Here is an 11,822-nt window from a genome sequence, read left to right on the forward strand (position 1 = left end):
TAGATTTCTTTTTCTGCAAAGCAGCTGTCTTCCAGCAGTTGAGCTTATTATGAGAACCACTAACACAAGCCAGACCGTCTCTTTTTTCACTATTTCTCATTGCCTGCATTAATTACATTTAGATCTATACTCACTGCCATTTTGAGTGGCCTGCTGGTTCTCAATCTTTACATTGATCAGTGTGGACATAGGAATTTTTGGTTGTAGCTTTGAGAAAGTGTTTCTTTAGCCCTGGAATGTCTTGAAAGTTTAGTTGAAGCTCAAGTGTGAATGCAGATTTGTGAAGTTGTGCATCTATTATTGAACATATTCAAATAAATGTCCCAGAGTCTCTGTACTCAGTTAGAGGGAAACTGATATGTCAGTGAAACGTCTGTCCAACAAGCATGCCGAAGCCTAAAATAGTAAAATGACTAACTTTCAAAGTAACAAGCCTTAAACTTCTTAAACTTTAAAAATTTCACATGGGAAATTGGAGAAAAAAATTGCAGAATAACGAAACATGTTACTAACTTCCTCCCAGGACATTGTCTGTTAAGTTTATAGACATTTCCTTTAGCCCTAGAAAGCAATGTGATGTGTAATTCAAAATATGGGTAAAACACCTGTGAAAAATCTATTTGGAAAATGTTAAATTCCTTCATATTACCACAGTACATTGTGCCCTATTTTACAGACTTTTCTTATATTGTACATTTGCCTATGCAATGAAACTGACAAAACTGTAAAAAATATATATCTTATAATTGTTTACATGCATGCACCTGCTTTTCTGACAGTTCCCTACACCAAAAAGTCCTTATGTCTTGCAATTTGTGCTTTACACATTTAATAGCTGTCAGTTAAACTTTGCCATTAGAGTTAGACTTAGAAGGCGTATAGAAAACTAATGAATTATTTTCTACATCCATAGTTTGCTTTCAGTCATTAGACATTTTTAGAAACGTGTAAAAAGATCTTCTGAATTACATGCTAAGAGGTACATGCCACTATTAATGTAATTCTAAATGTCAAGAGCATGATTGTTCTTACAATTCCTTACACACAACTTTACACCTGGCGTTCTAAGTGCATGTTTTATCAAACTGGAATAGCACACAAGACATTTTGTCAGGTGAACTTTTTTTACTTTATAGTTTATTTTTTTCACTATAGTCAGCAAAGCCTTTCATCTATACTGCAATGTTTTTCTGTCAAAACTTTTAAGTCATGCATTTTAATATCTCTAAACTATAAGCATATTAACCCTAACTATTTTCAGCTTCTACAACTGGGGAACACAGGTGGCCGAACACAATGCCAGCTCAAACTATGAGGTAATCACAGAGAATCCAAGCGGTCTGCTCTTCCAGTGCAGGAACGACACGAAAATCTTGAATGTTGACCCAGAGGTGAGCATGTTTGATATGAGCAGAACTTGTGATACACTGGTAAACAGAGAGTGCTGACCTCTCTGTCGTGTTTAGCTCTCATTTAACATCCAAGAGTAAATAAACACCTGAACTACGTTAAATTGAGTATTGGTTTAATGAATATCTCAAGACTGAAGACTTAAGATTTAAACAGGAACATTGAATTGTCTCTGTACCACTATTAAATGTAGTGTCTAATCAGTTAATGAGGTTCATTAAGACAAATATATTATCTTGCAGTGCACAAATAAAAAAGCATTACAGCAATGATCAAGAGTCATCCCATGTGAAGCCGTTCTTTCGTGATATCAAATAGCCTCCGTGTGAAGTGGAGAGATTGTATTGTTGCACCTGGGTAGCATTTTGGTTCCAATCTCTCGAAATATCCGTCAGAGTGGGCTAGAACGAACCGCGAAATTCAGTCCTGGAACCTGTGCCACAATTTTTTTTGCCTTTGTGCCCAGGAGCTATGAGTGCATGCTATTTTAGAAAAGAGGCAACGCTGCAGACCGACCTCTTTGAACACAAACTCGCCCAGGCTGCCTCGTTGAGGGCGAGATGGCAGAGGCGAGTATTGCCTGTGGTCGAGCACACCCCGACCAGGCCGGCTATTAAAAACGAGGGGAGGCTAAGGAACCCAGACACTGAAACCGCCTGTGCACCCAGAATCCAACCTCAGGCCCCCACCAGGCATGACCTCATTGCCCATGTGGATGCATTCCTTCATACAAACCATGGCATTTTAAAGCCTAGATTTGATTTGTTTTTTGTTTGTTTGTTTGTTTGTTTTATTGCCCTTGTTAGATACAGCCGGTTTTGTGAACATTTAAAAACAATTTACTTAAATTCTTCTTCTTTGGGTTTTGTTTGCTTTTGATGGAAATTGTTATCCCTTCAAAGTAGCTGTTGGTGGTTTAGTTTGATAACCAATCCTTATAAATCAACAGCTAATGCTTTTCGTTTGCTTTATTTCATTTTTGGGGGGAATGTTCAGCATATGTTTGCATTTATCCTGGCTCTAAACAAAATTGGTATGTTAGCCCAGACAAGTTTGATGAACAGTAAATGCATAGAATGAATGTAAACCTAAATCTTCTGAAACAGTTACTCTTTAATAATGGATCCCAGCTGCCTTAAGATCGTATTTATTCTTGGTGGAGGCACCCTATGGAGTTCATATATTAAAGTCACACCCAGACTCATGTTTAAACATCAAATCACACTTATACTGCAAGATATATATCTTTTTTTTTCAACTTCAGTATAAATAGGCATTTAGATGGCATTTAATATAGACATTATTGTGGGTTATTTAGAAAATGTATATACTGTATATATTAATTGAATATAATTAAATGGGTAATACCATGTCTGTTAAAGATCAGTGTGAAAATACTAATTAGTGCAGTGAATAATGTTTTCTCGAGTATAACTTGTGAGATTTATTCCTCTAAGTAGGTTGGCCACCATCTAAACTTACTATAGAAGATCCAGTTGTGGTCTTCTACTGAATTACATTTGAACTGATGTAGCAAGAATTCTTCAATAAATAAAATGGTTAAAATGTATATCTTAAAAAGAATCAGTTTAATCCTAATTACTATTTCTTTAACCCAACAGGCAATACCTGGTGATAGCTTCATCCGAACTCCTGTCCGATCTGACCTATATGTGCATGTTGTAATTTATGACCACGTCACCAGAAAACCCGCGACCAGTTCCTGTGCACCACTCTCCAATTAAATGTATTGTAAAAAATAAAAACTTGGAGCCACTAATTTCATCTACATATAAACAGTTTTAATCTGTAAGTATTTCATAATAATTTTGACTTTATATTGTGCACAGCATCTGGATGTGTTGAATGGTAGAGCTGTGCGTTTTGATCTTTAGGGCCCACCATTATTTATAAAAAATAAATAAATAAGAATCTTGCTATATTGATACACTAACTTGTTCATTATATTAAATATTTAAAGACATTTTAATAAAAATGTAGCCTAGCCTACTGATTTTTTTTTTTTTGTCATGCTATTTTTATTTCTATTAACCACTGTTGCCATTATCGTCTGCAATCACACGTTTGAGGCACTTAGTGACATCGCTTTCAGAGAATGTCTGATGCTGCAGTCACTTACTTAGGAACCTGAGCTTTGTATTGTATTCTTATCTAAAACAACTCCTCTGTTTGTCTGAACAAATCAAAGATAAAGCCCTTTAGAAACATGGGGGTTCTTTCATGTCCCCTCGACTGCGTGTAGCTTCATTTTGACTAAAAGCTGCCAAACACTCCATGAAATAGACAAGGACACCCATTCCACATGATTTCAGATCAAGATACTGAAGAGAGTTCCGGCATTAGATATCCATCAGTCAATAATTCTGTCTTTGAGAATTTACAAAAAGGAGACAACAAGATATTGCTAGTGTGGTGGCTCATGGTACTTGTTGTTGTTGGTGCCATTGTGGTACTTCAATAGTTATACTCTAGTTGTTGGCCAACAGTTTACAAAATGGCAATTAACAAATAGGAATGTCACACTACTAAATTAAACAAAACTTAATCCATGCTAGAATTTATATAGCTATATATATATATATATATATATATATATATATATATATGTTTTATATATATATTCTGTTTAATCACCAGGATGAGGGCTCAAGAAGTGGGTGGTGATTCACCCACATTCATAACTGTTTAACTTAACAGACCACAGTCGTTATTCATGTGGTGGAGTGGCAGTGTGATGAAACTGCCCACTTCAGTCCCTCACAACGGCACAGCTCATTCATACACCTACAAATCAACATAGCAGATGTGCTTGTGAAAATCTGGGTTCTTATCCTAAAGTGGACTAAGGGAGTTTAGTGGGACATTATAAAACATGATAAATATAGTTTATTGACAGCAGACCACATAATTTCTCACTATACAGCAATTACACCTCGGGTAGATCTGACAAAATCATATCTTGAAAATAAGTCCACTGGCATCAGATGTCTGGGGTGGGAGTCAATCACTTCCTCCTCAATGATCCTGAAAGAGAGACCGTGACAGCGGACATTGAAGCCGTGCTCGCGGGTCTGGTGTGCGCAGGGGACGCGGTGCTGCATCCGGATCAGACTCTGCTGTGCAGGATGTGTCTGCTCATCGCCATTGAGCTCAACTAAATGGGACAGAGAGCCTTTAATGCTCTCCATAAGCCATGTCATTCAGCGCGTCAACCCAGACACACAGCTTTGCTGAGAGACGTTTCACGGACCTCACTATCGAGCATTACAACACAGATCCACATGACTCACCCAGTCGCTCAAAGACAGCTGGGGGTGTGAATAGTGTACGATGAAGACGTAAAAGTCTGTGTAGGGTTTGTTTTGATGCCCTAAGCGTGCATCCGAGACTATACATAATGCATTTTTCACGTGTTGTATTTTTAGAGGCTATAGAGCTACTCATCACTTATTTCGTTCTCTCTCGAAAATAGGCTACACATTCTTCTCTTTGTGAAGAATAATATCCGACTGTATCGGGACTTATCTACAATAAATCAGTTGATAAGGTTCACAAAACCGGTCTAAACTAGGCTATTCGTTCTTCTTGAGTCAGACTGAATGAATAATAGTGATTCTATAGCCGAGTCGGTCGAAGTGAATCTATTGGATAAGTCCGACTCGCAATTATACGGGTTAACAACTGAATTAGTGAATCGAGAACCGCCTGAGGAACCAAACCTTGATTTGACCCACTGGTGCGGAAAGTAGCCTACTAAAGAACTTCATTATAGCAAAAAAATAAATAATAATATTCTGGATACAATTACGAATAGCTTTGTAGCTTACGTTTTTTACGCATTTGAAACAGGAGTTGGTTTTGATAAATTAGCTTCTATTTAAAAATGCAAAAACTGTTTCAAGCAAGTGATGTGAATGAATTTTGGTTTCTATTGTTTAGTGTAAATGCAAATATTTCGTTTCTAAATTAATTAGTTTTTCTTAGCTGGATCAATGCTTCAATGGAGCAGTGCTTACAATAAACTCTCTTAAAATTAGTAGCCAAGAATATAGCCTAATGAATGCCTCGCCGAGATGTTAGGGAACACGTGGTGACGTAAAGAACAGAATAATATGTTTATTGAATCGGTTCTTTTAAACGAACTGTTCAAAAGAATCGATTCGTGGATATCATTTGGACTTCCCAACACTGTCCGACTGCTCCCATAAGCCCTATATATTACTAGCGCGACAAGCTTTACCTTCAATGAACGCAGGGAAGAGGCGCGATTGGCTGAGAACAGCATCGCTCAGACACAAAACCGAGAATCAAGCCTGACCATCAGGACAACAGCAGATCAAACTCACACGGACATCCTCGTACATTTTGCACAAGGTCTGTGATATCTGCTGCATCTTTGGAAACGTGCATTTGGACTATTCTTTTTGAGCACACCAAATTGACATCTTGTTTAAATTTCCACTTTATTTTTCTCGCTCTCTTTGCCTTATTTTTGTGGTCCATGTGATGCTCTCCTTCTCAAGAGACAAGAGTTTGGAAACGCATTCAGCATCAGCACTGATATAGGCTACACCTAAATCAGCTTCAACAGTCTCCTACATCCAGCATGGATCGCTGTCAACGACTGTTTATGCTCCTGTTGGGATGGGGTTATCTCTGCTGTGGATACTGTGCTGTGCTTAAAACACCCTTTATGAGTTTCTCGAAAGACGTGCAGTTTGGAGAAAAAGTGGAAGCGCAAGCTAAGCAATATGTGAAGAAAAGCGAGCAGGACACGCTGTCAGAACACATGCAGATGCTCTACGCCAAATACACCAGCGCGGGATTCCCTCTCAAAGATGGCAACACTGTCCGCGGCTTCAAAGGACATTTGGGTAGGTGTTAAATGTATTTCGTAGTAGCTGACGAAATGTAGCAATGCACTCGTTAATATCACCTCACTCCTCATAAGTGAGTTTGTGTTCATCAGTTTTGCGCGTCATATCCTAAAGGGATAGTTCACCCATGAAGCCTCTCTTCATTTACTAAACCTGCAGCCCTACCTGTCTTTTTTCTGTCCAACACAAATTAATTTTAAGTGGATCTTTTTCCATAGCCTGGACTGAGGCTGTCAGTCCCCAACTTCTGTTAAGTTTTCATTTTAGAGTGAACTATCTCTTTAAGACAGCTTGTTTTGCAGTTGGTTCTATTACACCTGTTGATTTAGATTTGAGAGACAGCAGATCGAGGTGACGAACACCTCGTCCTGTGGCTTTTCATAAATAATTTTAGATACATAGTGTTCAGACTTTTACGTGAATTAGCCTAAATGTAGCCTACTTTTACTTTACACGGTTGCTCCTTAATTGTAAAACAAGCGAGCGTTCGCTGCCTGCAGTAGGCTATTTGCAAGTAAATTAAACGCTTTCGATACTGATGTATTTAACTGAATTATGTTTATGTCTGAAACATTATCGTTTAATACACTTTAATCGCTGGTAGGCTATGACCACAACTCGCTGGTGTTGAGAAGTTGCGCTTCTCACGATGACGCTCGGATAGTCATATTGCGCCAGTGTTGCCAGATTTCTCATCAAAATAAGCGACTTGCCACACCAAAATAGTAATGTCTTTTCAATTGTTATAACTTCGCAAAAAATAAACTAGTTATCTAAATAACAGAATAAATCGCTTTCGTGCACATTTACACATCACTAATATTGTGAAGACGCTGGGAAGAGCAGAAACACGGGAAGAAAGGGAAACACTGCAGCGATTAATAATGACATTGTTTCGTGCAACTTGGCTTTTAGTGGTTGTTTGTACGCAGGTGGAACAAAATCCCCCTCAAAGTGAACCTATATTTTTAAACGACTGAAGAAGAAAAAAACAAGCCCAGGCTGAGATACTTAATGAGTGAACATACCGCCCTCTAGAGTCATTTGCTTGTCATTTGCCTTCTGAGATATGTTTTGGTTAAAGAGTGATGATAATGCCATGCTTTATTATTATTATTATTATTTTGAATGTGTGTTTTTTCCTGTTAGGGACCATCAATGATAAGCAGTTACAAATCTTCAACCTCACTTCCCTCACCAAGTCTGAGGATGTTCTCTCAGCAACGCTGCACTACTACATTGGTGACCTGCAGAACATCAGCCACAGATGCCCAAGGCACAGGAGCTGTGCTAACCATAATAATCTCAGAAGACAAGGTCATATTCACCTTGATGTCTGGAGTTTCAGCTTTGTGGATAACACCACCAGAACAATCGGCCATTTTTCCATTAACATCTCCACAGTGTACCGGGACTTCATATCATGGCAGTGGAAAGACATTACCCGTGTAGTCAACCAAGCTAAACATCACGACCAGCTTCTCATAGGCATTGACATTGACTCAAAAGGACGCCAACCTTGGAAGAAACTCTTGTCAGATAGGTCTCCTTACATTCTGGTCTACGCCAACGACTCTGCTATCTCCGAACCCGAGAGTGTCGTGTCCACCTTGCAGAGACACAGAAGCAGACTGGTGCCTAATCTTCATCTGCTCGAAATACATAATCGCAGTGTCTCCTCGCAACATCGGACCAGGCGGTCCACCAACATCCTGCTGCCGCTACAAAACAATGAGCTTCCAGGCCCCGAGTACCCTTATGAGATACCTACATGGGATGAGACCAGCCCTTACGATCCGATGGAGAGCAAACCAGTCAAGCGCCCTCGCAAGAAGCCTCGCAAGAACCCGCGGCACAAGAACCCTCTCCTGCAGTTTGATGAGCAGACCATTAAGAAAGCTCGTAAGAAGCAATGGAACGAGCCGAGGAACTGTGCTCGCAGATATTTAAAGGTTGATTTTGCAGATATCGGCTGGAGCGAGTGGATTATCTCCCCCAAGTCGTTTGATGCGTACTACTGCTCGGGGTCATGTCAGTTCCCCATGCCAAAGGTATGTATTATTGTATGATTACAAAAATCGCAAATTCCACACTTTTTTGCTGAAATCAGTAAGCTTTTCTTATTGAGCAAAAAGTCAAGATGAGTTTCGAAAGGTTGTGCACTCTGATCTGTTGTGATACAATCAACTCCAGGAGCAAATAACCAGAGCAGTGCGGAAAGGGACTGACCCATGCATGTAGAGAAGTGAAATATAAGCACCACCTAGTGGAAGAAAAAGCTGTAAATCAACATACTGTAGGCAGCACAGCAGTTCATTCATCTTCCATTATTATACCGTTCATGTCATCCTTGATCATAAAACCTGCCTGTTTCCATTTAGACATCGCCACCAATGGTTTTCCCTTTGTGATATGATTAAGTTTGAGAAACATAAGATCTAATTTACTTCAGTTTTACTATAGTTTTATGTTTCTGTAGTAAAGTTGATCATAGAAAACCAAGTTTACCAGTTATTACATCACATATAATGAATCGGTATATTCTTACATAGATTACCAGTCATTTAATGTAAAAACATAAATCATTTAATAAGACTGTTAAATGTCATCTTTTGCAAATCTCAAAATTAATATCCCTTTTCATACTGTATGTTATAGTGTTGTAATTCCTAAATTCACTTGTAGCATTTAAAATGATTAAATTGAGTTTTTAGTGTTTTATTTTTAATTTATTCAAATACTTTAGCATTTTAATATCTACAATTTATCAGTTATACGCCAGAATTGTAATATTGGTACATTGCCAGTGTTATGTTACTATTGTTTGTATACTACTATACTATTTATTAACTTTTATTTTAATTAGACTTTAAACTTTTCATTTATTAGCTTTTATTTATATTTGCATTTACCATTGTTTAGGTTTTAGTTATTTTGTAATCTACTTATGGCATTTTTATTCGTTTTTGCTTTATTACAAAATTGTTTAAGTTTTTCATCAAATATTCCATCTCAGCTTTATTTTCATTAGCGAACAGATTTGTTTTAGTTAACAACAGAAACACTGTGCATCACTACAGCAAATAGCCGTGCCATGTCAGGCTTTTCTTTGCTCTTCGAATGATTGTGAAAAGTGAGAGCATGAGTAATTTCCCTTTCACAGACATTGGAATGCCGATGGATTATCTTGAAACCATCCATAATGGCCTGGTTTCACAGACAGGGCTTATATTAAGCCAGGATTAGGCCTTAGTTCAATTAGGACATTTAAGTAGCTTTCATAAACATACCTTAGGAAACAACATTACTTTGTGCATCTTGAGACAAAACAATGGCACTGACATATTTTAAGATACGTCAGTGCAAGTTGTTTTCAGTTAAAACAGCTCAAACATGCATTTTAGTCTGGGACTAGGCTTAAGCCTTGTCTGTGAAACCTTTGACCTATTTGTACACCCTTCAGTGCTTTCACTGGTTTATCGCAAAACAAACTGTGTAGCTGTCCTAAACTCTATAATAGGTTCTGACCTCTTGAGCTTTTTACCTCTTACAGTCTTTGAAACCTTCAAACCATGCGACCATCCAGAGCATCGTTCGGGCGGTCGGGGTGGTCCCGGGCATCCCAGAGCCCTGCTGTGTGCCGGAGAAGATGTCTTCCCTCAGCATCCTCTTCTTTGATGAAGACAAGAACGTGGTCCTCAAGGTCTACCCCAACATGACAGTGGACTCCTGTGCCTGTCGGTAAATGCCTTGGTCTTTTCCACCAGCCTCCCTCCCCTAAACCGATTCCCAATTTTTGCACTGGAAGAAAGACTGAAGATGTTCATCTCATAACCCTTGAAGAACTATCTACAGCTTTAAGGATTGTGAAGAGCAAAGTGCTTTTCCAGAAGGAATTCCTTCCTGTTAGCAGGAGGCTTCATGCATCAGTTGAGATATGAACATATGAAGAGACTCTGTCTGTGTTTGACCAGGATGTTCTCATGTTTCTATAACCTCAGCAGTTACGCTTACAGGGGACAAACATTTGCTGTCATTCATCATGTTTCTGTACAGTTTGTATAATCTTATAGCTATATTTTTGCTACAGAGGCATTGATTGACTCTCAATGTTCATATTCTATGGCTGCTATAAAGTGGACTTCTGGGGGGGAAAAGAAAAGTAAAGATATCTTTTTTAGTTACATTTGTCAATTTATTTTAATTATATTAAAATTATTACCTATATTAGTTACTTACAGTTCATATTCATATTTTGAATGTCTTCAATCTGCGTAAAATAATAAATAAAAAATTCCTCCAAAAAGGGTAATTGTTACAAGCCTACATGTTACATTGCATTTTGTAAACAATTTCTTTTATCTGTCTTTTTTTAGATACTTGCCTTTGTAAATATGATGTTTCCGGCTGACTAATACAAGGTTTCATCCTCACATTTAGCTGAATTCAAAATGTATATGCACGCATTCTATTACAGTAATGTTCATTTGTCATTCCTCTGAAAACTGCTAGTGTCAAGAAACCAGATGTTATTTTATGAGCAATTTTTCAAACAATATACAATATTCAGGAAGGTAATTATGAAAATTGTATGTAGAGTATTTGCCTTTGTCTCTTTAACACAACAATGCCTATATAAAGTGCCTTAACATTAAAAGGTTAATCAAACATTAAATAAAATGTATATTCTACTAGAATATTTATATTTCACAAAGATGACTGTAACATGTAATGTCTTATTTTGGCAGAATATTTATCAGTTCAGTTTGGATCAAATGTGATATTTTGTTCCAATAAGGTTTTCTGTATACATCTTGTACTGTTTTTAGCATAGAACTAAAGCAAAGACATATCACAAGCTGCATGTTCATAAATGGGGTGTGTTTTTTTGACAACAGAGAAATGAACACGTATATGTAAAAGTGGGCTATTATCTTAATATATAATACATACGTCAAAACACATAATGTAAAGCACTCCTTTAGCATTTTTGTAATATATTTTTTGGAAGGCTTCCGCCACACTGTGTTTTGTAAATGTTATGCTGTAGGTGAAAGGATGTGCTTTGTATGATAAGCTTCATAAGAAATTATATTTGTATATGGAAATGACCTTTAAAAGCATTTATTTATTGTCTGTATGATGCCTTCTGTATCTTAATTTTGTGAAGCACAGAGGGGTTCATTAAATATTCATTGAGCTTTGCTGCACAAAGGTTAGACGGGGTGCAAAAGGAAGCAATCACATGACTCGTGTCAAATGAGCGAGAATGCTTATTTTTGTAACATCTCCCAGTTGAAAGAATCCCTTTCGGGAGATTGTTTGATGAAAACAATAAAGTTTTAAGAATGATGTAGCCATGTGTTTATTTATCATCTGTTAAAGGACTCAGCCCTCTGGCGATTTTACTGAATATTGATTGCATTGTTATGCAATCAAAAATTATATTGAGATAGTTGCATCATGGAACAACCATGATGTACATTGCTTAATGGGTCAATAAGGTCTGGAAAG

The 11,822-nt window shown here is 37.6% G+C and overlaps 2 protein-coding genes across 3 annotated transcripts in view; both read left to right on the top strand.

The window, feature by feature from the left end:
* cfap299 (cilia and flagella associated protein 299) overlaps positions 1 to 3,430 on the top strand; it is a 66,499-nt gene extending 63,069 nt beyond the window's left edge. The window contains exons 5-6 of the mRNA XM_079606736.1: positions 1,262 to 1,391; positions 3,033 to 3,430. Coding sequence (XP_079462862.1) covers positions 1,262 to 1,391; positions 3,033 to 3,155 — 253 coding nt within the window. The 3' untranslated portion in view covers positions 3,156 to 3,430. The remainder of the gene's footprint in view (positions 1 to 1,261; positions 1,392 to 3,032) is intronic.
* Positions 3,431 to 5,606: 2,176 nt separating this feature from the next.
* Positions 5,607 to 11,663, top strand: bmp3 (bone morphogenetic protein 3). Of its 2 annotated transcripts, XM_079605911.1 has the most exons (4): positions 5,640 to 5,805; positions 5,955 to 6,305; positions 7,458 to 8,359; positions 9,862 to 11,663. In XM_079605911.1, the coding sequence occupies exons 2-4, from the start codon at positions 6,038 to 6,040 to the stop codon at positions 10,051 to 10,053; spliced, it is 1,362 nt and encodes a 453-aa protein (XP_079462037.1). In that variant the 5' UTR covers positions 5,640 to 5,805; positions 5,955 to 6,037; the 3' UTR covers positions 10,054 to 11,663. The 2 variants fall into 2 exon arrangements, with proteins under 2 accessions (XP_079462036.1, XP_079462037.1); XM_079605910.1 differs by having other exon boundaries at positions 5,607 to 6,305.
* Positions 11,664 to 11,822: the final 159 nt, after the last annotated feature.

Source organism: Phoxinus phoxinus (assembly GCF_949152265.1).
Source record: "Phoxinus phoxinus genome assembly, chromosome: 3".
Taxonomy (NCBI): domain Eukaryota; kingdom Metazoa; phylum Chordata; class Actinopteri; order Cypriniformes; family Leuciscidae; genus Phoxinus; species Phoxinus phoxinus.